Source organism: Scardinius erythrophthalmus (genome assembly GCF_964197995.2).
Source record: "Scardinius erythrophthalmus genome assembly, chromosome: 5".
Classification (NCBI taxonomy): domain Eukaryota; kingdom Metazoa; phylum Chordata; class Actinopteri; order Cypriniformes; family Leuciscidae; genus Scardinius; species Scardinius erythrophthalmus.
This window is the reverse complement of record NC_138225.1, coordinates 19,140,475-19,164,797: the sequence shown is the minus strand read 5'-3', so window position 1 is coordinate 19,164,797 and position 24,323 is coordinate 19,140,475. Positions and strand designations below refer to the sequence as shown.

Here is a 24,323-nt window from a genome sequence, read left to right as displayed (position 1 = left end):
GATGACTATGACAAAAAATATGCAAAACATATATTTTATTTGTTGTTGATCATAGCAAGTTGAACACAAATCTGTTTTCTCAAATTCAGAATAGAGTCCCTGGTAACCCGTTACACCCATCACCGTCTGATTGTACCATTGTTCAGATAACTTTTGACAAACGACTTCAGGTGACGGACAGGTTTCCTACTTTTTTTTTTTTTTTAAGTAAGGCATTTTGTGAAACAACAAAATGTTTGAGAGGGCTTTTGGTATAAAAACAACGTAAAGTCAGTGTGACAGGGAAACAAAGCACAAGCTGTAAGATCACACTCATGGTGAACTGTGATAACAGTTTGAAAAGAAAGAAAAACAGCAGTGATTTCCATAGATTTCAATTCTCACTGTAAACTCTCTGAGCCATTTCCCCAGCTGGCAGGCCAAAGCCAGCATTTTACTTTCTTTGCAACAACACTTCATATATTCCATTTATATCTCGCACTGAACACAAAGCCCTGGGGCAAGTTTTTTAGAAAGAGACGAGTATATTGCTCTGCTAGGGTTCAGCAATCTTAAGAGGGCCTGAATTAAAAAAGAAGTGCTTTTGCTTCAGCCAGCTGCAGCCTATTATATGAAGCCTTTTCGTTGCAGATGGGGTCTGACCTGCGTAAAACAGAAATGAAAGAAAATAATAGAGGGACATAAGCCTTCTGGCTTACAGCGAGCAGCTTCCTTTCAGAGTTTAGTGTGTCGAAGTATTGCAGTGGCCGTGTTTTGTACGCTTTTAACACAAGAACATTCACCCGTCAGACATATCTCAGACCACAAAGATATTTTCATTTCTCAATAGGTCTCAACTGGACAAATGCACCTACAGCAGCCTGGCCTGTGTTCTATAAGGCTCTGACGGTCCTGCAAAGCAGCAATCTAAATCTGTTTCTTTTTCCCATCATCACTCATACCTTTGAGCTGGCATGAAGTATTAGCTAAGTATTGCACTGGTGACTGGGCGCTACAATCCCAGTGGAGAACATTAATGCATAAAAATAAAATCTATTACTAGAAATACAACACAAGACTTGCTTATTCTCTATAGGCGAAGTGCACAAAGCACTGCTATGGCATATACACACGACTTGCCTCAGCAATGAAATGTGATTTCTCATTCTACTTCACCTACGCCACAAAGCTTTTTAGTTTTTCACATTTTTATCAGACTGATCGATTGTTGTTGTTTTTTTTCAGAGGCATGATCTATTTACAGTGCTTCGTTTGCAGTGATCAAACTCTGTATTGTGCAATTTCTGAGTCACATCAGTAGAAATTAACGATGTTCATCTCACAGTGACTCAAAGGGGCATTTTGCGTGGACAAATTGAAGAGGATTGGAAACTGAACGGTACTATTACAAGAGCAAATACAGTGATTAAGTCAATACATTTGCTGGAAAGTACAGTAAAGAGGCCCAAATAACATCCAGCCACCACTAAATATAAATCACCACGGTCGCTTACTGAATGCCAATTATAAAAAACAAAACAAAAATATACTGAATTACAATGAATTCATATTAGACAGGAGATAAGTGAACCATTTTTTTTTTTTTTTTTGAAGACAAGATGTTCTCTTGCCACTGTGGTAACTATATGGCAACTGCCAAGCGACAACCTTTTTTTGGCCGTTTCATAACAAGAGCTTTTAAAATGAACTAAAACATTGCAAACCACTCTAACAAAAAGAGCGTTGCGTTCTAATACTGGGTCCAAAATGATCCTCTTCTAACTGCGGACAATCATGTCAGCAGTGTACAATCAATGCTCATGGAGGGTCTCGTTGTAGTCCATGATCCGCAAATCCTGCTGCCTCCGCCGCTGAATATTATACGCTCGAGGTCTGTCCATGGGCTGCAGGTCAGCCTGGTCAGTAGCCCCTTCAAGCTCTATGCTCTCTGTAGGGTCTGTGATTGGCTGAACCTTGAGATCCTTGGAAAGGCAGGTGAGGGCAGCCGGCTCGCCATCATAGTGGCTCTCGCTCTTATTACGAAACATCTCTCTGGCTCTCTTACCCAAAAAGCTTCCGGTACTGGGGTAAGAGCCAACTGCCAGCGGGGAGTCACAGGGGAGGGCAGGAAATGAACGGGTAAGGGCGGAAAGATCTTCTTCCTGGCTGCCATTATTGAGTGCCGTGGGTGTTTGTGGAGGCCCGTCAGATATTTCACCATTGATGCACATGTGCGTGCCTTCCTCTCTTTTCATTGGGTCAGCTGACAGAGATGGAGCAGATGGGCCTGTACTGTTTCCATTTGGCCTGAAACACAAATGAAAATATAATTCTTCTACAAAATTCCGCAACCCATCATCTTCTCTTTCTGTCTTGAAAAGTCTAAAATACATTACAGAACACATTGTTTGCATTTGTAAATCAGTACGTGGAGGAAAAGCATCAGTGCATGACAATAATATGGACCACACCTCTGGTTGGTGGGACTGCTGGGCTCAGAAGTGGGCTTTGCTGGTGCTTTAGTATTCAGGTTTTTGAGCTCTATCTGGCTATAGAGCTCAAGTAGCTCAGATTGTAATGCCTGAGTGATGTGCTTCTGGGCCAAATATCTGTTTTCTGAAGCCTGCAGCTGCTCCCTACAGAAAAAACAACAACAAAAAAAACAATGCAGACAAGGATTAAATTAGTAAATTTTACATTAAGAATTGGTTGAAGAGATGAACAGAACCTGATGATCTATGATCAAAAAAGCAAAAAGATCTATCAGCAACTACTCATCAGCAAACATTACAGGTTCATGCGCTGATGAAAAGCTAATAATTTAAATCATAACATTTTTAAATTAAATAAATATATATTATTTACTTACATGTCATGTGACCATTAATAAAGATCAGAAAACTGTGAACACGTGATTGTGTTGTTAAAGTGCCCCTATTATGCTATTTTAAAGGTTCCTAAGTTTGTTTTGGAGGTCTCCAACAACAGGTTTACATGCATCAAAGGTCAGAAAACCCTTTCATTTTCTCATAATATAAATTTTTCAATGACTCTCAAACGACTCGTCCGATGATTCAGTCTCACTAAATACCACCTTTCCGCGAGCCTATTCTGCTCTGATTGGTCAGAAAGCCAAGTCTGTTGTGATTGGTCAACCGCTTACAAACAAAACAGCCATTACCATAACTGAACTTCAGCTCCGGAGGCTTCCTACAGCTTAGCGACTGTACACATTGTAAATACATTATTCTTACAGACATTACATTATTATTTTATGAACCTTACATTAACAATGGCGTCGCTTTTACCATATCAATCCGAGCTCGAGTCTGATGATGAAACATTGGAAGAACTAGTCATTCAACCCAAACCTCCATCGCAAGAATGATTTGAGCAGGACATTTCTCAGTGATACGCAACTCAGTTTGACGTACATTATGAGATGTTGCAACTGTAATTCCTCACCATCAGCATTAACAAGTATGTCCATCTAATTTATTGCGGTGCACATTACAGCGCATACGTCAGCCGAGCACTAACGTGAATGACTGTTTGTAAAACAAATCTACTTTATCATTAAAGTAGTAAGAACAACAGACATTTAATAGACAACTTTAGGCAATAGTAGGCCCACAGCTGTGTAGCAGAAGTGTTTTGGAGAGACAGTAATGACAAGAGTTAGCAGGTTAGCCGGAGACCTACACAATATAAAACACAAAACTATGTATTTTGAACATCCAGTAGAAAATATATACGTAAATAATTAATCATACTTACAGGTTGTGATTCTGAGGAGTAACTTGGTCCAAATAAAGTGGATACTGTCCAATCTTTGATGGATAAGCATTTTGTAAATCCTATTTAGACCTCACAGAGATTTAAAAAAAAGCAATTGTCAAAAGGTTATACTGCTGTTGTATTACTGTGGTAATTGTAACCACTGACCCTTCACATCCTCATCCTTTGGAAGTGTTTGCAAAGTTAATTTGCTTTTGCGGAGCATAAAACTGCGTTTTCTTAACAAGTACATAACATGAACCAGATGTTGTTCGTGGACAGACAATGAAGACCATAGGTGGGCATTGTGCAAATGTTTTACCATGTTACGTATGCAGGTCACGGAAGTGAGACTAGAATTCCTGACGACTTGTTTACACGGTAAGGAGTTGATTATTTATTTTGGGAGACAATAACTTTATTTATCGTGCACTTTTTGACTTTATTACTTTGCAGACCGTTTGCATTCACAGACAGCTATATTACACTCTGCATGAAAGTGAATATTTGAAAAAGCATAATAGGGGCACTTAAAATGATTGAAATACTAACTTTAAATCTCATGGCGGACTTTAAGTAAATATTTTAGGTTATAGGGGTTTGGCTGATAAAAAGTTTGGGGATCCCTGTGATAATATAATACACTATATTATATTATAAAATATATAATACCCTGTGTTTGGGCATAGAAATATGATTCAGATTCAATAGGATTCTCAATAAGATTCAGGACTACGAAAGCAGGGATAACCACATACGTGGCTTGGCTTTTGACATTCTCCAGCAGTTTCTTTTGTTCTCGGATGACTTGCTCTTTCTTGGTGAGTTGGGTCTCCAGGTCTGTGATGCGCTGTTGGGCGGCATCAAGTCTTTGACTCTGCTGGAGAGAGCTTTGCCTCAAACGCTCAACCTCACGCAGTGAAGATGCCTGCAGCATATTCAGCTCCTAAAAGTCACAAAAAGATCAAGTCTGAGTTGATCTGAGCAGACCAAAGTCATTTTCAAGTTCGATGGTTTAAAGCTCTTATGATTGGGTGCTAATGTCTTGATATCAATGTAACAATTGATCACATTAGCCACTATTTCATGGGTTGCTGTATAACTTTCTTGCTGGATAAAAAAAAAAAGCAAAATAGAGTTTAAGCAATGATGTGATTTCATTTAAGTCATCAAAAGTTAATAATCATGACTACCTTGCTAGCCTCAGGCCCCAAGCGTTCAATTTCCTCTGAACATAACTTGTTGGCTTCACCCAAAAGCAGCAGCTGCTTGTTCAGGAAAGCCATCTGCTGCTCCATGTTTTCACTATTGTTTAGCTGATGTTGATCAGGAACACAAATCAAAATTAAACCAACCAAATCAATAAATATGGGCCACATAAAATTTGCTTTTAAAAATTGAAATATTCTTCCACTGTAATGGATATTGTTTATATCCAGTATTTTTGTCACAAACATGTCTAACCTTGATGGACAGCTGGGTGAGCATGTGTCCCATATTACACACTTTGTTATTGGCTTTCTGCAACCCTGCTTCCATTTCTCCAACCTTCTTCTGATTCTCCTGCAAGTCACTCTGTAAACAATACCAGATAAAACAATTTGCCTTTAACACAGATGTCACACACTATTTTCTACATTCCAGCAACAAAATGGCAAACATGGACAATTATCGTTGCTGTATTATGAGTGAATAAGAGTAACCATGCAATTATTCATGTCCTATAACCCTATGATCACCTTTAGCTCCTGCATCTTTGAGTAGTAGTCATTCCGCTCTTTCTGTAGCTGCTGGATTTGAGTCTGCAATTGGTTCACTAGAGCCTCCCTGTCTTCCTGTACCCGTCTGGAGCGCCGCTGCTCCTCCTGCAGGCTTACCTGCACAGTCTTGATCTCAACTTCCTGAAGTTTGAGTTGTGTTTTCTGCAACACATTTTAACAGCAAAAATTCTAAGTAACAACCTGCAAAAAACAACAACTTCATAGCATCTGTGCATCACCATCCTCATTAACTTTTGAGGGGTTTTATCATGGTAATGTCACTAGTTATGCCAAGATCTGAACACTCTCACATTTTCTGCACTGATTATAGAGAAACATTTACAGAATTTATCTGAATGGATTAGGTAAAATGTGATAAATGGAGCTAAAAGTATTATTTAATTAGTATGCAAATTAATGACTGAGGCTTTTGAATTTTATGCAGAATTTTGCACAGGCCTGGGTAATCCTTCCAGTTTCATGCATTACCATAGAGTTGTTTTGCTCTTCCAGTGCAGTAGTGTTGACGATACGGCCAAACAGACGGCGATTACGAAGCGCGTGTTGCTCTCTCTTATGTCTCTCATACAGCAGCTGGTTATGCAGCAATAGCAGCTGACTGCGCAACATCCCCAGCTCATCTGATGCTGCAGACACAGGACCTGTAAAAATACATTGCACTCGGTTAAGAAAACAACATAAAAAGTGCTTTAAAGAAAAAAAAATTGCATTAGGGCTGCATATAACAAACTGACATTTCAATACTTTGATTTTCTACGATGTATACTGCAATACAAACAAAAAGCAATATACACAGTATTAGTCATGTAGTATTCGCGACGTCAAGCCTATGTGATTATGACGCAAAATGCGATTTTATTAAATAAATAAATAAATGCATGTGTGGACATGACAACCCATTCTCTCTGAGAGTTGTTTGCCCATTTTCAGTCAGTTTCAGTTTAGGCAGTGGCACGTGTGGCGCGTATCCTCACTTCATGACTTTTTCCGGTGTGCAGCACGGAGAACGCAGATGGACACTGAACTGGTGGCCAGAAAAAAAAAAAATCTACCTCTGCTCAGTGTCGGTTATCTTATAGCCAAAATATCGCCATATAACACAGAGAGTAGGGCTGCCAAATCTCACTCATTCAGCGTGAGATTCACGCAACTGACAATTTTCACACGCTCTCACGCCACACATCCATTTTCTCACGCAGAGAAAAATCGCAAAGCAAAGAGGACACTGACACTGACAGACAAGACAGAGCAGGTTACTTTTGATATGAAACAAATCATCAGCTCTCAGATTCTGTCAATTTTATTACGAAATTCAAACAATAGCATTTTGGGGCCTGTAAATGTGACGTGACAGATCGTGGTCGTGAACCGAACCTCTCTTACTCTATACCAGTTAATAGTAAATAAACATGAATGAACAATAGGTGTGTTGAAAGATACAATACAACTTACCGAAATGATTATGCCTCATACGTAATATCGATCAATCAGTGTTTTTCAACAAAGGCTGTGTCACATGATGTTACATTTACCTCAGGAAAGCCATTTGATAGCACGTTAGGTGGCTAGACAAATTATATATAGAGAGGAGTATTTTGCTAAATATGTCCACTATATTAAATATTTATTTTATTTTTACTTATATCATTGAAATATTGTAACGTTGTTATTATAGCCAAGTAAAAAACAAATTAAGTTATTTCTAACCTTTAATAATAATACCAGCTGACAGGGCTCTCTGTATGTTTACAGCATTAGGTGAGATATTTTTTTCTCTTGAGAAAAATTAAGATGTATCTACTGTACCTAATATTTTTCCAAATGAATCGATATTAAATCAAAATTGGAATCAAATCACAAAATCAAGCAATAATTTATATATATATATATATATATATATGTATATATATATATACACACACACACACATTATATCACATTTTTTATTTTAATATATCATGCAGCTCTACTAAGAATCTACAGGAATTCAGATTATAGCTGAACAGGACCACCACAAGGCTGTTTCTAAGGATTTGATAGTGAACTACATAGAAGACAGTAGAAGAATGAAAAAAAGGACAGTGGCAGGAAAACAAACAGGAACGGTTGTAGGAGAAAAGTTGGAGGACACAATCGTCTTGAGCACGGAGAGCCTATAAATTAGTAAAATTTCTAAATACCTTTTCCTTTATTGCTATGCTGTTTACCTCCAGAGTGTGGGTCTGCTGATTGGCTTGGAGAGGACAGGGTTCTGTGAGAGAGCAAACGGACACCGTTCCGTCACATTTCCTCTAAAACGCTTTCACTGGTCATATTAGAAGTCAGAAGAACAGAAGCATACCTCTTCTGCACTTTCTCATGAGTGTCGTGACCCTGCTGAATAATACGGTCCAATACCTCCAGAGGGGAGGTGGCAGAAAGATCCTCCCCCTCCAGCTCCTCTCGGTCCTCCTTTTCTCCTTCAGCCCTTTGAAAGGCCTCTGCGGTCTTCCTCTCCAAAAACAAAGATGCCACCTTAGGCAGGGCAAGGTCGAAGAGCGGCTCATAAGGCATGGATTCCTTCGTCAGATCAGATAGAGAGACTTTACTGCTCTTCCCGTTCTCGATGGGGGTGAAAGCAGGCCAGTGGGACCAGGAAGGTTGCTGCTCTCCACCTTTGGCAGAGCATTCAACCCTGTCTGGTGTGGACACTAAATTCTGCTCATGGCTGGGGTGAGATGAGAGAAGTGTGTCCAAGGAGCCGGAAAAAGAGCAATCCAGGCCTGCCGTCATTCCGAAGTCCAGTTTCCTGTGGGTCAGACTCAAAATCTCCTCATTGATGGTGTCTAGAAAGAAAATGTTAGAGATGTTGATGAGAGCAGAGCTCATTGAAAAACAAGGGATGATTGAAAACACTTGAAAAGCTGATTGTTATGCATGATGTCACCACCCTCACCATCCTCTCTCTCCCCGTCTGTCCTTTTGACAATGTCAGAGAGCTGTGCCAATGACGCTGGTGTCTTGGCATCAACTACACCTCCTAAAAGTGGCAAAAGCAAAGCATATTAATATGTGTGTCACTTACTCAATGAAATTACTCTGTATAAATCTCAGCAAATATTCTCACCGTTGTTATTAATACTTTTGGGTGTTAATTTTTTCAGCTCTTTGCCCGTCTGAATCACCTGAGCAGTTTTAGACAGTAAAGCATTTTCATGAAAACATGAACACTCTGAATGAGTTTAATAAGTAACCAAGCAAATGCTTTATACGTCAATGTACCTTAGCCTGAGTACTGCTGGTATTTTGGGCAGGTTGCCCTATGTCCTCTGAAAGTGATGGGAGAGGAGATGACCCTGAAGGCGTGGAGGGAGATAGGGCCCATTTTCCATCCCCTGTTAAAATAAAATAAAAATAAAAATAAAACCTGAAGCCATCCGAGAGACCAAACAAACAAAAATAACCATTCTGCTTTAAAGATATGCATTTGGCTGACCTGGAGTGCTGGGGTTCCGTCCTGAGAGGTGGGAGGCACTATGTGAGATGTCAGAAACTGTGGTGGGGGACATTCCTCTAGAGCTGGGAGGGGTGGTCATCCCACACATTGAGGAAGGGCTCCACATCTCCTCCTTCATCCCTGAGGAGTTCATCTCATCATTCTGTTGATGGACCAAACATACGTACATTCATGCAGTAACGGATCATATAAGTGCAAATCTATTTTTAGAGGCTTGTTTTGACTGTGGATAACTATTTACTAGGGGTAAGCAATATACCGTTCTTTCAAAATGCCCTCCTTGCTGAGTATTTACATAAAAACAGTCAGCTATGTCTTAAGTGAACAAAGTAAGTTGAGAAAGAAATTAGATGTACATCAATTCATATCATATGCATATCAAATTGGATGTACTATATCAGTACATCTAATCTGTGCATTAGGTCTTAAAGTGACAGCAGCCTGATATACTTGTCTGTGTCCTTAATTTTAATCAAACAACAAAAGAAAAAGAGAAAAATCAATCACTGCTCTTGACTGAATAATTTTAGAAGCTTTAATAAGAATCAGCAAACAGTATATTTAATTCATACAGTGAAAACAATGCAGAGTTTTATTTTTACATTTCACCATTTAATTTCTGCATTAATTTTTACTTCTGTGAAACAGCCAAGATCTACCTGAATAATTTAAAGGTTCAGTAAGCGATTTCTGAAAAACGATTTTGAAAGTGGATTGGACTGAGCACCGCAACAAACTTGAAGCCAATCAGCAGTAGGGGGTGTATACACCCATGATGGGGGAAGAGATTGTGAGCAAGAGGGAGATTTGAAGAAAGACTGTCGAAAGAGAGATAGCTGAGAGTCCTTACAAAAGAGAAAATGTTAGAGCAGAGTAGGGGTGTGCGATATCACAATTTTTGATCGTGGACGATTAAAATGTCTCCACGATCTGCTTTAGAAGAAATATCGAAGTATCGTGCAACAGTGCATTATATCAGTTCAGTTCTGGCACCTCCATCTTCTCAACATATGGTACAACGCGACGTACATTCACATCACATGTTAACGCAGAGGTACGGGACACTGCAATTCACAAAATTAATTATTTGCATGTGCTTTAAAGCCTTGCCGGTTAAACATCTCATTCACATGCTGATGCGCTGTTCTAACATGTGCTTTTTTATGAGCGCGTACACCCGAAGTGCACAGGCACTAAAAACCTGTCAAACAGCCCCTGAACTAAGTTATCTTTAGAGTATTGTTGTGCTAAAACTGTCAAACACACAAGGTTTACATAAACACAAAAGGTTATGTCTAAAGTAAAAGCAAACATCTGAGAGAAAATCTGGTGTGTCACATGCGTGTATATTAGGCGTGGCTCATGCCAGTCTTAAAGTGACAGAAGCCTAATAGTAAACATGCTGCCATTTGTGATACAAGGGATAGTTCACCCAAAAATGAAAATTCTGTCATTATTTACTCACTCAAATGCTGTTCTAAACCTGTATTAATTTCTTTCTTGTGCTGAACACAAAATAAGATATTTTGAAGAATGTGGGTAACCAAACAGTTGCTGGTCCCCATTGACTTACATAGGAGGAATAAATATACTATGGAAGTCATTGAGGACCAGCAACTGTTTGGTTACACACATTCTACAAAATAACTTTTATTTTCAACAGAAGAAAGAAACTTGTGCGGCTTTAAAACAACTTGTAGTAGTGTTTTATTTTCATATTTGTTCATTTAATTACTTTCTTCAATGCTACTGTTAAATATACATTCTGTAACTGAAAAAATAAAGCACTGATTATGTGTATCTTTGTCATTATTTTCTTTGTTATTAAAAAATAAAAACAAAGATCCACTTTGGCCTAAATGTCTGATATTTTGTTACCTAAGGCTTTGTTTTTAAAATATTAGTTTGGCTGTAATGCTCAGTCACTTGCAAAATAGTAAAGCCAACATGAAAAAGAATCGTGATAAAATCGTGAATTTCCTGAAAAAGATCGTGATATGATATTTTTGCCATATCGCCCACCCCTGGAATATCACTGGAGAAAAAAAAAGATTATGATCAGGCAAGAGCTTTAGGTAATATGAGAAATCATATTGTCCAACCCTATGTACAGAATCGTTTCCACACCATAGTAAAACTTTTATACATTATTGGATCAATAATTGGAAAATGCTTACTTGATGGTTGGAGGCCTGTGCGCTGGAACCTGAGTCTTGGGTTACAGTGAGATAAGGTAGTGACAGAGAAAGAGACTGATGAACAGCAGCCATTGGTGTGACAGATGTGATTTCTGTTAGGAAAAATGTGAAGATTGTATTAACTATTAAATACACAAAAAAAGTCATTGTAAGAAAAAGTTGATCTCCTTTAGAGATGAAGAGTTGGTAATAAAATAATTAGGGCTGTAAAAGATTAATCGCGATTAATCGCATCCAAAATAAAAGTTTGTGTTTACATAATATATGTGTGTGCACTCTGCATAATTATTTTGTATATATAAATACACACACATGAATGTATATATTTAAGAAATATTTGCATACATATACTGTATATATTTATATTTAATTTATATTATATATAAATATAATTTTTTTAATATAAATTACACATTTTTCTTAAATATATACAAGCATGTGTGTGTATTTATATATACAAATTTAATTATACACAGTACACACACATATATTATTTAAACACAAACTTTTATTTTGGATGCGATTAATCGCGATTAATCTTTTGACAGCCCTAAAATTAATTAATATTATTGTTGTTTAGTTGTATGTATGCATGTATGTATGTGTATATATATTTATTTATTTATTTATTTATTTACACACAAACGGTCTAAAACATTATGGCCACTCACAGGTGAAGTGAAAAATGTTGATCTCCTAACAAGGTCACATGACAAGGTCTGGGTTAATTAGATGGTAAGCGAACAATCTGTTCTCGTAGTCAACATGTTGGATGCAGGAGAAATGGGCAGAAGGAATAAAGATCCGAGTATCTTTGACAAGGGCCAAATTGTTATGGCCAGACAAATGGGTCAGAGTATCTCTGAAACGGCAAGGCATGTCGGTGGCTCCTGGTCACTAGTGGTGAGAACATAACGAAAGTGGTCCAAGGAGGGACAAACCACAAACCGGCGACAGGATGTTGGGCATCCAAGACTCATTGATGCAAGAGGGCAACAAAGGCTATCCCATCTGGTCCAAACCGACTAAAGGTCTACTATGGCACAAGTCACAGAATTTTTTTAAATGATGGTTATGGGAGGAATGTCACAACTCACAGTGCATCGCACCATGCTGCGTATAGGGCTGCGTAGCCACAGACCGGTCAGTGTGCCCATGATGACCCCTGTCCAACTGTCAGGGGTCATATCAGGGGTAACCTACAACAGGACAATTGATCAATGGAAGAAAGTAGCCTGGTTCTATCAGTCCCATCTTCTTTTGCATTATATGGACGGCTGTGTACATGGGGAAGTGATGGCACCAGGATGCACTGTGGGACAACGACAAGCCGGTGGAGGGAGTGTGATGCTCCGGGCAATGTTCTGCTGGGAAACCCTGTGTCCAGCCATTCATGTGGATGTAAATTTGACAACTGCCACTTACCTAAATGTTGCAAACTAGGTACACCCCTTCATGACAATAGTGTTCCCTGGTGGAGTGGCCTCTTTCCGGAGCATAATGCACCCTGTCACACTGCACACATTGTTCAGGAATGGTTTGAGGAACATGGTGAAGCATTCAAGGTGTTGCCCTGGCCTCCAAATTCCCCAGATCTCAATCTGACTGAGCATTTGTGGGATGTGCTGGACCAACAAATCCAATCCACTCCACCTCGCAACTTACAGGACTTGAAGGATCTGCTGGTAATGTCTTGGTGCCAGATACAACAGGACACCTTCAGGGGTCTTGTAGAATCCACGGTTCGGTGGGTCTACTGTTTTGATGGCACACGGTGCACCAACAGCATATTAGGCAGGTGGTCATAATGTTTTGTCTCATAGGTGTATGTATTTGTTTTGATAATTATATTTGTGGATCTTTATTTGTGTTGAGGGCCTGTGTGCGGAAAAGCCTTTTTTTAAATACAATTTCCAATTTTCCATTAGTAAGATTTACAGGAAAGAACAAAACAGGACATCACTGAATTAATAACAGAAAAGTTCACTGCACATTATATGTCATTTTACCATGGATACTGAGCTCTGAGGATGATCGGCTATTGTCTACAGGGCGCCGTGGTATGTGATCTGACAGAGAGGAGTATCCCTCTTCAGATGATGCCTCCTTAGAATCCAGCGAAATTTTGGCACATTCAATCACAATATCGTGTGGCTCAAATCTCTTCCATCTACAGAAAAATAAAAACAGTGAAGTATGAACATTTACATTATAATTAACTAAAATCATATTATTTAATTTTACATACCTAATTGGATCAACCTCGTAGTCTTTGGTTCCAGTGATGAGCTCAGGATGTATCCGTACATGCTCTAACATGGGCTGACATAAAAACAGAAGGGAAATATAGAACGGTTTTGGGAATAGTAAAAATAATTGTGTGTAATTTTAAGTGACAATTCTTAAAAATTGTGAGCTCACCTTCACCACTTCCTCAAATGTGTCAACATTTTCTTTCATACTATAGTGGGCACGTAAATATGAAACAAAGTTACAAGGATACATCCCATATAAACGATGAAAAAGTGAGTACACGCTGGCATGTAGATGGACTGCAAACACACCATGAGCACCTACAGGACACATCCATAGAAAGAGTCCTTTACACCAAGTTATGTTTCTACCATCTAAACATAACACTTCAAAGTTCTATAGCTAAAAGAATTACAAAAGACACATTTGTTTGCAATGTTTATGCCAGAGTACCTGGGTGACGCTGGTTCCATGCAGCAAGCCGTCCAAAGATATCAAAGTACTCGCACAGAAGTTGTTTGTTGGTTTGAGGAATCATGGGTAGTAAAGTGATCAACACCAACACACCAGTTATGAGAATTACTACATCTGAGTCAGTCTGGAAGTAGAAAATGAAAAAAAAAAAAATAATTAACCACTACCATGGGCTCAAATCGCATTTGATTCACAAGCTTGCAATTCGATTCCGATTCGATTCGATATTGATTATTTTGGATATCAGGTACAATACATGGCAAATTTTCTCAAGGAAAACAAATCTCTTAACTTCATTAGCCTACTATGATTGAAGGTAAAAATTAACTGATTTGTATACAAACACTTAAATTACACTTATTTATTTTTATAATAATAACATTAAATGAAATATAAACATTTAAATGGTGGCTGTCATAAAAACTTGCCAAATTTATTCAAACATGCATTAAATATTGAAGAACATTAAAAATTATAATGAATATGTAATATGGTGCATATATTTTTGCAAAATGCTCCTCTCTAGAGTTCATTTTTCTAGCTGACTAATGAGTTTATGGTCACTGGATATGTTTTTTCTGAGGTAAATGTGACATTACATGACATTGTTTACAAGCTGTTTTACTGACGTCTTTCCACGGTTGAAACACTGATTGAGCGATTCCATGTGACATGATACGGATTTCGATAAATTGTACTCCATCTTTTAACACACTTTCAGATGCTCATTCATGTTTATTTTGCGCTGTAACTTGTATTATTAAGGCGGAAGAGTAGATCATGTGCGCTCTGCGCTGCTGCTTCTCTTGAGCGATCTCACGCCACAGCGCCAAAACAGTATTTATGTTTTTGAATTTCGTAAGAAAATGGACGTAATTTTAAATCTGAGACTTTGTTTCATATCAATAGTAACAAAACACAAAGATTATTGCGATATATTGGATGGGATGCGCGCTAAACTATTCTATTCATTCATCAACTGAAAACAGGATGACTAGCCTAAACGATTCTTGGGATTTAAGAATTGATATCGGATTCGTAAAAATGAGAATCGATTAAAATCGAGAAATCGATATTTTTTTACCCAGCCCTAGTAAAGACTATTTGTAACATTAATGTTACAAAATATTTCTATTTCAAATAAATTCTGTTCTTTTGAACTTTCTATTCATTAAAGAATCCTGAAAAAAAAAAAAATCACGGTTTCCACAAAATATTAAGCAGCACAACTGTATTCAAATGATTTCTGAAGGACCATGTGACTGAAGACTGGAATCACAGGAAAAGTTACATTAAAGCAAAATAGAAAACTGTTTTACTGGTCAAATAACTGCAGCCTTAGTGAGCATAGGATACTTCTTTCAAAAACTTCTTAAACTTTTAAACTTTTGAATGGTAAGGTATGTAGACATACATACATACATACATACATACATACATACATACATACATACATACATACATACATACATACATATATATATATATATAAAAATAAATAAATAAATAAATATATATACACACACACATATATATTCATTTAGAAAACAAAAGAACAACATAAAGGTGAATAAAGAACAATCTTTATCTTTGGGTGAAATATCCCTTCAAGTCATTTTCTACTGTTGTATTCCATTCCTCAAATACTGTATCTCAGGTCAGAACAACCCATTTGTAACCCCCATTACATTTGACTGGCCTTTAGTTTGGTACCTTTAGGCATTTGAGCAGTGAGGCAAGAAGAGGGAAGCGTGCGATCTTGTGGATCCATGGTGGCTGCTTGCGAACAACATGGCCAAGGAGAGTGATAGTGGACAGACGGCAGCTCTGCTTGCCCATGCACTCATTCATCTTATCTAAAAGATACTACAGAGAAAAGAATCCAGATAAGGCTGTTATTCATCTATCGCTGATATTCTGTAATCCATGATGACATCAAACAGTATTCATCAATGTGTATACTGTATACGGAGGACAACTGAAGATGGTGGCTATTTTCCCTCACCTTATCATGGGGCTCCCGGACAGAAGACAGGATGTCCAAAACTTGAGATGAGCTTGTATCCAGGAAATAGTCCACAAGGCTATTCAGCAACATGTTCCCTTTTTCTACAGATCAAATTGTTAAAAAAAATTATATATATATGTGTGTATGTATGTATCCACTGATACTGACAACTAATTACAAACATATAAAGTAGTGAAATTCAAACAGGAGTTGAACAGGTGTAGTGATACAATTTTCTCAATTTGACCATGTACCCGAGTAATGACGTAAGCTCAAGACAAGACTAACCTGCGCTAAGAGATTCCTGTAGCAGGTTTTTGACCTGCTCCAGCTCGTGCAGGTCAGTGGACCCCAGAAGAGGGACAAGGTCAAACACATTTGGCTGGTCTTTGGCCATAGCTGTGCAGGACAGTGGGCAGGACTGATGCCTTTGTCACAGCATAAACCGATGCCCTGTGGTGTCAGCATGGGGTGTCTATGCATGAACTAGAGACAAAAATTGGCAAAACAAAGACAATAATTTGTATGAAGACAAACTTGCTACTAAATCTACATGTATATATACGTATACTGTACATACACACATAATACATGCATGTGTGTTCAAAGGTTTGGGATTGGTGAGATTTTTTATGCTGTAGAAATAAGACTTATGCTCAGCAAGACTGTATTTATTTGTTAAAAAATACAGTAAAAACTGTAATATTGTGAAATATTTTTACTGTTTTCTATGTGAATATATTGTAAAATGTAATTTATTCCTGTGATGGCAAAGCTGAATTTTCAGCATCATTACTCCAGTCTTCAGTGTCACATGATCCTTCAGAAATCATTCTAATATGATGATTTGCAGATTAAGAAACATTTCTGATTATTATTAATATTTGAAAACATATTTTTTTTGTGGAATATTTTATTTTCAGGATTATTTGATGAATAGAAAGTTCAAAAGAACAACATTAGTTTGAAACAGACATCTTTATTCTAACTTTTGATCAATTTAATGCATCCTTGCTGAATAGAAATATGAATTTCTTTCAAAAAAAAAAAAAAAAAAATGATTGACCCCAAACCTCGTAGTGTACATTATCGTTCAAAGGTTTGGAGTCTATTTAAAAATTAAACCTGCAAAATGGTTACATTGTTAATAATCAGAAATGTTTCTTGAGCAGCAAATCATCATATTAGAATGATTTCTGAAGGATCATGTAACACCGAAGACTGGAGTAATGATGCTGAAAATTCAGCTTTGATCACAGGAATAAATTATATTTTACAATATATTCACATAGAAAACAGCTATTTTAAATTATAAACATATTTCAAATTATTGTTTTTACTGTTGTGTTGATCAAATAACTAGTCTTGCTGAGCATTAGAAATCTTACCGATCCCAAACTTTTGAATGGTTTTGTATATACACATGCACAGGGGTTGGACAAAATAATGTGAACACTGGGGAAATTTCTTTACTATTCTTTACTAAGGTGTATACCAAAATGTGCCTTTAATACAGCTTCCAAACTTATTAAAATAGATCAATACAACTTTTGAATAGTCTCCAGTTGAATGTCGTCTATCAGAACATCTGCCAGTTGCTTCAGAGATGATAAACGAGGGAATCTGCTTCACACTCTTCTCTCCAAAACTGCCCATAGTAGTTCAAAAATATTCAAGTCAGGTGATTAAGCTGACCAGGTCAGATAAAGATCATCTTGGCGCTCCAACTGTCGATGTTTTATGATCATAACACCATCTTTTTCACATTTTAGCAGTGGTTTCTGAGCAATTGCAGCTCTTTCATTTATGCTGACTTTGCTAAGTTTTCTGTGGTCAGTTTTTGTGGAATCATGGTCTTCAGGGTGAACATTGAGGTTTGTGGTCACTTTGCTGCAGTTGTTCTGTGTTGTTTGGACACAATCCTTCTAAGTGTTTGACCGTCCCTATTATTTACTTTCGGTTTTTGGCCTCTATTCTTCTTTGCTGATAAAGTCTTGCCATGCTTTGTGTACACATCTATAATCATGATGACTGTTGTTCTACACAACTAAGCGGTTAAGGTTACAGATACTCTTTGCCCATTTCACACACAGTTTGTACTAAACACTGCTGAAAACCACGTATATTGCACTGATATACAAATTAGAGAATATAAACAACAAAAGGATAAATAAAAGATAATGGCAGTGTTTATTTTTTACTGTATCTGACACAAATTATATTAACCCCCATGATAATGGGTGTTCACATTATTTTGTCCAACGCCTGTACATGCATACTGTACACAATCTTTTTAAAATGTCTGGGGTTAGTACGATTTTTTTTGTTGTTGAAATCAATGCTTTTATCACCATTTTATTTATTTTTTGGACATGTGCCATGGTAATACTGTCTGGGAATGCAACATTGGTATTCTTTAAAGTACCACCACGTAAATACCATAGTACATGAACATGGTATTCACTCAGCACCCTGGTATAACAATTTGAGACCATCACAAAACAGTAGTATTTTGTGAGTGTGTAATCTCAACAACCCACTCGTCCATGATGCCCAAAAATGCTGTCTAGGTAGTCAGCTTACTAAGTGTTGAGACGCAGCCATTATGAAAATCAACTGTAGCCTGTCAGATTCTCCAGCGAAGAAAGTTGAGCTGCGAGTGTCCATAAAGACTGAATACAAAATAAAGGAAATTAGACTTTTGACTTCACGAATACTAAACCTAATATTAATCTAAGACATGTAACGGTTACCCTCAGTCTTAAAGTAAGTGTTAATCTCAACGAGTAAAGCAAAGTAGCTATTGTAAACGCCATGTAGGCTACTAACGTTACGTGACAGCAGCGCATTCATCTCTGCTGACAAGCGAGGGCTTTAACTCTACCTCACGTCTATGACAGCTTTCGCCATTTATTTTGACTAAAACCTGACTTACTCAAGGACAAATGTGACACGTTAAACGTATACCAGGCGACTCAAAAACAATATATTACCGTACAGAGAGCGAACTTCAAACAGTCGCCATCTTGAACGCCTCACGACCTTTTACACTACAGAGCTGTTTGCGCAGATGAAAAACTTAAGATCTGTGACGATGCCAGTGTAAGTGCAATCCAGTGGTGAGGGTTAAAGGGTTTATGTTTAATTATAGAAAGGATACTGACCGACTCTTCTGTCTCGCTGTCACAAGATCACGGCATGAGTAACAGAAATGTGTGAAGTGCTGCTGTGCAATATGAGAGCTAGCTAAGCATGTAGCGGCTTCAGAGTGACAGAAGCTCACAGCGCATGCGCGGGGATTTAAAGGACAAACATGTTTATTTGCAAAAGAGCCAGCGTACTGAGTATTAAAATATATCCTATAACTAAAAATACTGTCAGATAGTAGTTTGCAGTTCATGATACTAAAACGTATTTCATCATATAGTGCATATGACAGTGAACATGGCAAAAAAAAAATATTACAACTATTATTATTTAACAACAATTAATATTACTAGCAATAAACAACTCTGTTTAAGAGTTTGGCTTGTCTTGCATTGTGCAAACAATTACTGCCACTGATAATAAATGATAACAGAAAAAGCAGAATGTTGTTTCTCATGCAAACAAATCTTATAATGACCTGCTGTAAGGACTATTATACTCCGCTGGGTGTTCCCATACACTATTTGCAATGTGTGCTCAGATTTTCATTCTCTGGTTTCGTAGATGAAAGCAAAGGAAATGTCCCCTTATGGACAAAAAATGTTGACCTTGTTTTACTTCAATAAGTAAAGTGTCCCCAAAAGTGTAAGGACCACACCAGAAAACAATTGTCATAGCAAAATACAGCAAAATATTAAACCAAACCAAAATACCAAAACAGTCAATTTAACTGCTGCTGTGATTATCTCTTTCATCAACAAAGTGCAAACAAACCAGTCTGCAACTCTGCATCTCACTGAGCTCTTCTCCTAATAAAGTGTGGTGTAATTATAGTCTGTTAAGAGGCGTTAATGAATGAGGTTGCTAATGCATATCTGATGTATTCATTGCTCAAGGGAGAATATCAAAGAGCTATTGGCAAAACTTACCAGAAAGATTAGCAATCAGATAACACCTTTCCAAGATTTACAACAAGCACTGGGGACTCGATCCTGCAGCAAAAGACCAATAAGAAAAAAGGGATGGACATGAGATTGACCAGGTGCAAACACAGATAACACTCCAGCTTCATGCGGATATGCCTTAAATACTGATGTGATGACGTGAGTGCTGTGAAACCAGCAGAAATCTCTGCAGCTTTTTTGGGTTTTGATCTCACTTATTCAACATGCCCTCTCAAACGATCCCTTGGAATGACTTCAGACAAGTATGATTTAACCCTTACAGCTATTAACTTCATAATTAGCATTAGCACTTGATAATTTAGTGTGCATATGTATATCATACATGCTCTTTATTTAATTAATGCATTGTCAAGAAAAAAAAAGAATTATATAGTATATGACTTTCATTCCATTGTGATTGTTAAACAGAAAAACGATAAAAATATTTTAAAAAAATACAATAATGTATTTTTGTTAACATTAGTTAACTTATCCCTTGTGCATCAATTAAAAAAAGTCATAAAAAATGTCACACTTGGGAGCACAGACTTAAGTCTGGTCTCATTTTAAAGAAGACCATTGGCAGATTATCGCTGAAGTAAAACCAAAAAAAAGTTATATAGGTTTAAGTTTATGAAAATGATTTATATAAAATGTATATTTTATGAAACATGTTGAACTCTAAAACTGATAGAAAACCAGAGCCATATATCTAAACAAGTTGTGTTCCAAATTTGAGGTTGATATCTCAAAAAAATTGCTTTCAGGAAGATTAGGCGCAGTACAACATTTTCCCCATTAGATACCAGCAAAACTCCACTGGTGCACATAGTGGTTGGATTTGTGATTTGCAATTGAGTTTTCCTCTCTCAAATGTTACAAGCGCACACACGCACATTTATTTTATTACACATTTTGAAATTTTGAAGTCTTGCCAACAAGCCTCTTATAAAAAGATTGCATCATTTTATAGTTAAATGGCCCTGGGGTTAAAAATTGCATTTGGGTTTCAATGCAGATATTTTTGCCCAAAAGGCGCTGAGAGGAACTATTTTGTGTAGTGCAAAATAGATTTTTTAAAGGAAATGGGGGTGGAATAGTCAAATTCTAATAAAAATACCAAACATTTATGCAGTTGGCATTAACACAGGCAAAATGATAAATAAATAAATAAATTAAAAAAACACTGAAAAAGACAAATAAGTCCATAAGGATGCACAAGGGTTAAGCAATACATTTTTACAGCATTTATTAACCTGTTAAAAATTATTGTTTGTGTTGGTTCACACTGCATTTAATGTTAACTGAAACAACTTTTTTTTTAGAATCTATTAGTAAAACAATAAATTAACATTAACTGTTAACAGAGGAAACCTTATTATAAAGTATTACCAATAAGATAAAATACAGTTAAAAAGCAATAGTCAAAATATGTGGTTAAAATATTAATGTTACTTTAATAAAACTGAAAACTCAACCATGAGCTAAATATGCCCTCCTAGGACTTCAGATATCATTTCAAATTTCTCAGATGTTGCCTTGCATCCTCGAAACAGACTTGAAGGTCTACTATTACACCATTAGGTGGAGCTATTTTCCTTCCACACAGCTTTACACTCTCCTGCTCTTAGACTACACAACACCACAATGATTTTAACACATCTGGCATGAATCAACATCAGTGTGTAAATAATATCTTGAATCTGGATCAGAAGGAGAGCTGATTTTCTTTATTCCAGTGTCCCAATAAATCCTGCTTGTGCAATTTTCTTGCAGGCATTCTCAAAATATTTATTTATTAATGAAATGAATAGGGACAATACAAAAAAGAAACATGATTCCAGAAAAAAAGAAAAGCAATACAATTAAAAATATATATTGTGCATAGAGAATATAGCATAATGCTAATTTGCATCTCTGGTCCCTATAAAAGGATTTTTCTCTTTAAAAATAAATAAATAAACAATGCCAACCCTGCTTACCTTTAATATCCCCATACATGCACACCTAAGAGAAAACACTGGATATATTTACTCAGAATTAAACAGCTTATCCATTGTGTTGCAAATGCCTCTGCCCTGAAGCTCTGCTAAATTCTGAGTGAAACAGAAAACCAGAAGGTTTTAAATGTTGCATGCAGGTTCAATGTATCCCCCCCACCCCACCCCACCCCACCTCGCACAGCGTTTATACTTCACGGTCTAATTCCAAGTAACCTCCTTTAGATTTATCAAAATGTGTCTGTCAGAAGGGATAAAACATTCAGCTCAATCCCATTTCCCTCTGCATTAATAGCACCATTACAAGGCTGTGTCTGTTTTTGTTGTCCTGGATAATTACGCGCAAAAGCCTCTCCATTAGGCACGGCTGAGAATAATTAAACAGACATTTTTGGAAAGGTTTTTTCATTTGTGTGTGTGTGTGTGCGTGTTGTAGAATGATTTTAATTATGTATGGAAAGGATTGCATGTTCCAAAAAAAGTTGATAAAGCACACAGCCAATGAAACATGGCTGAAGCTTGGTTTCAACTAGGCTACATTACATTTCCAAGAGTCTCAGAAGGAAATGAAAAAATCTAAATCTGCTTGAAAATCAAATAATGTAGCAAAGCTGCACAGTGTTTTGCTTATATCTCCAATAGATCTGCTTATTGTGTTGTTTGCATCCGAGATACATATCAGAGTTATCCCTCACTGAAATCACGCTAACAAGCGAGCAGAGCGGCATGTATTATACAGTACATCAGCACTGCGTGATCCAAACTGACACTTTGGGAGCTGAGAGCCCGTTTGAGACTAACTCTGCTGGTATCATTTATTGAGAGCCTGAAGCATCTCAGTAATGGTTCGGCTGCCATCTCCCCTTATTCACGTTCCCTTGTCTTGCGGAGATCCACACTTCAGTGCTCTGTGTATTGCTGTCTAACTTTTTAATGAGTCCACGGATCACATAGCTTCATCGTGTCGTGAAAGTAACAGATATCTGAAAAGAGGCTGGCGATTATTTCCTGCCCTGCTGTTGTTTGCGCCTGCACTCGAGTGATGTCATGTCTTAATCCCCCTCTGCGTGTGTTTGTGACTAATATGCAAAGCACAGTATGCATGCCATATGTGAATGTGACGTAGCAGGCTTGGTATTTATATTTTTGGTGCATAGCATACAACCAATTTCTCATTGTAAATCCTATCCATTGGATTGTGAAGATCTACTAATTTAGTCATTGTTTCCAGAGTCATATATTATGGTTGGCTTTGAGACAACATGAATAGGAATGCACGTAAAGATGTACTAGAACAATCATATGTGTTATATCATGCATTATATAATGCACCTTACAGAACGCATCATTGTGAATTGTATTCCCTTTTAAATTGGACGTCATTACATATTAGATTTGTTAGGTTTGTTACATAAATATCTTCAAGGGTTGCTGCAACATCATGTTAGTACGTATACACCCAGATCATCTAATCATATTCTTTAGATTATCCCAGAAAGAAAAGTGTTTATGGTCGTTCCACATGATTGGATTGTGAAAAGTCATTGCAATTAGAGACATATATTTCAGTCTCTGCATTTAAAAAACTACTAGGGAGTGTTTTTATCACAGCCTGTAAATGCTTTAATTGAGTGTGTTTGTATGTCAACACATGCAATTGCATGGTTGTAAAGGTCGCCAACAGCAATCTTGATAAAGAATAACAGCAGGCTGTACCCAAATTCCATCCATGTCTGACTTAAGTTGCAGTTTTTCTGTGATAATGAAAGATGTCCTCTTAGACAGGACCAGTAATGAGGTATCCTAAGTGCAACATCAAAATGAAGCATTTCTTTCCTGTGACACTAATGCATATTTGATTTCTAGATTTTATTTCATTTTTCTTATACACTTTTTTTTTAGTAGAAGCATTCATACTGTATGTTAGATTTGTTTTGTAAAAAGCAGTTGTCATAATTGCAAGTTACTGTGTCTGGGGGAAAAAACACTTGCACCTCAAGCCGTAGATGCTTGTTTCCTTGGTAACGGGGGTCTCGTTGAATTTCTCCATGCATGGCACTTGAACGCGCCTGTTCTGGAGCTACATCTATGGGTGATATATGGAGGCAAGCTCTCATTGATTATTTTTTAGAAAATGTTGCATCCCTCTCTGTTTTAAATTAATGGAAAACAAGTTATCGACAGTTGGTTTTGTAAACGATGATCATTTAATGAAAAAGAATGACACGGATTTATCAGGTTGCCATAAATTGATTTTTTTACGCAA

General features: G+C 37.2%; 1 protein-coding gene across 7 annotated transcripts; it reads right to left on the bottom strand.

The window, feature by feature from the left end:
• Window positions 1-19: 19 nt before the first annotated feature.
• On the bottom strand, window positions 20-19,260 carry tsc1a (TSC complex subunit 1a). 7 transcript variants are annotated; one of them, XM_081366756.1, is made up of 23 exons: window positions 18,960-19,008; window positions 18,550-18,638; window positions 16,255-16,452; window positions 15,964-16,067; window positions 15,672-15,824; window positions 13,938-14,082; window positions 13,653-13,804; window positions 13,480-13,553; window positions 13,241-13,401; window positions 11,211-11,323; window positions 9,013-9,175; window positions 8,799-8,911; window positions 8,644-8,701; window positions 8,473-8,556; window positions 7,879-8,362; window positions 7,718-7,788; window positions 6,006-6,178; window positions 5,496-5,678; window positions 5,221-5,331; window positions 4,950-5,072; window positions 4,515-4,702; window positions 2,451-2,615; window positions 20-2,286 (listed from the first exon to the last, which is right to left on the bottom strand). In XM_081366756.1, the coding sequence occupies exons 3-23, from the start codon at window positions 16,361-16,363 to the stop codon at window positions 1,791-1,793; spliced, it is 3,423 nt and encodes a 1,140-aa protein (XP_081222882.1). In that variant the 5' UTR covers window positions 16,364-16,452; window positions 18,550-18,638; window positions 18,960-19,008; the 3' UTR covers window positions 20-1,790. The 7 variants fall into 7 exon arrangements, with proteins under 7 accessions (XP_081222882.1, XP_081222885.1, XP_081222880.1 ...); XM_081366759.1 differs by having other exon boundaries at window positions 7,745-7,788; XM_081366754.1 differs by lacking the exons at window positions 18,550-18,638; window positions 18,960-19,008 and adding an exon at window positions 19,131-19,260.
• Between the last annotated feature and the right edge of the window lie 5,063 nt (window positions 19,261-24,323).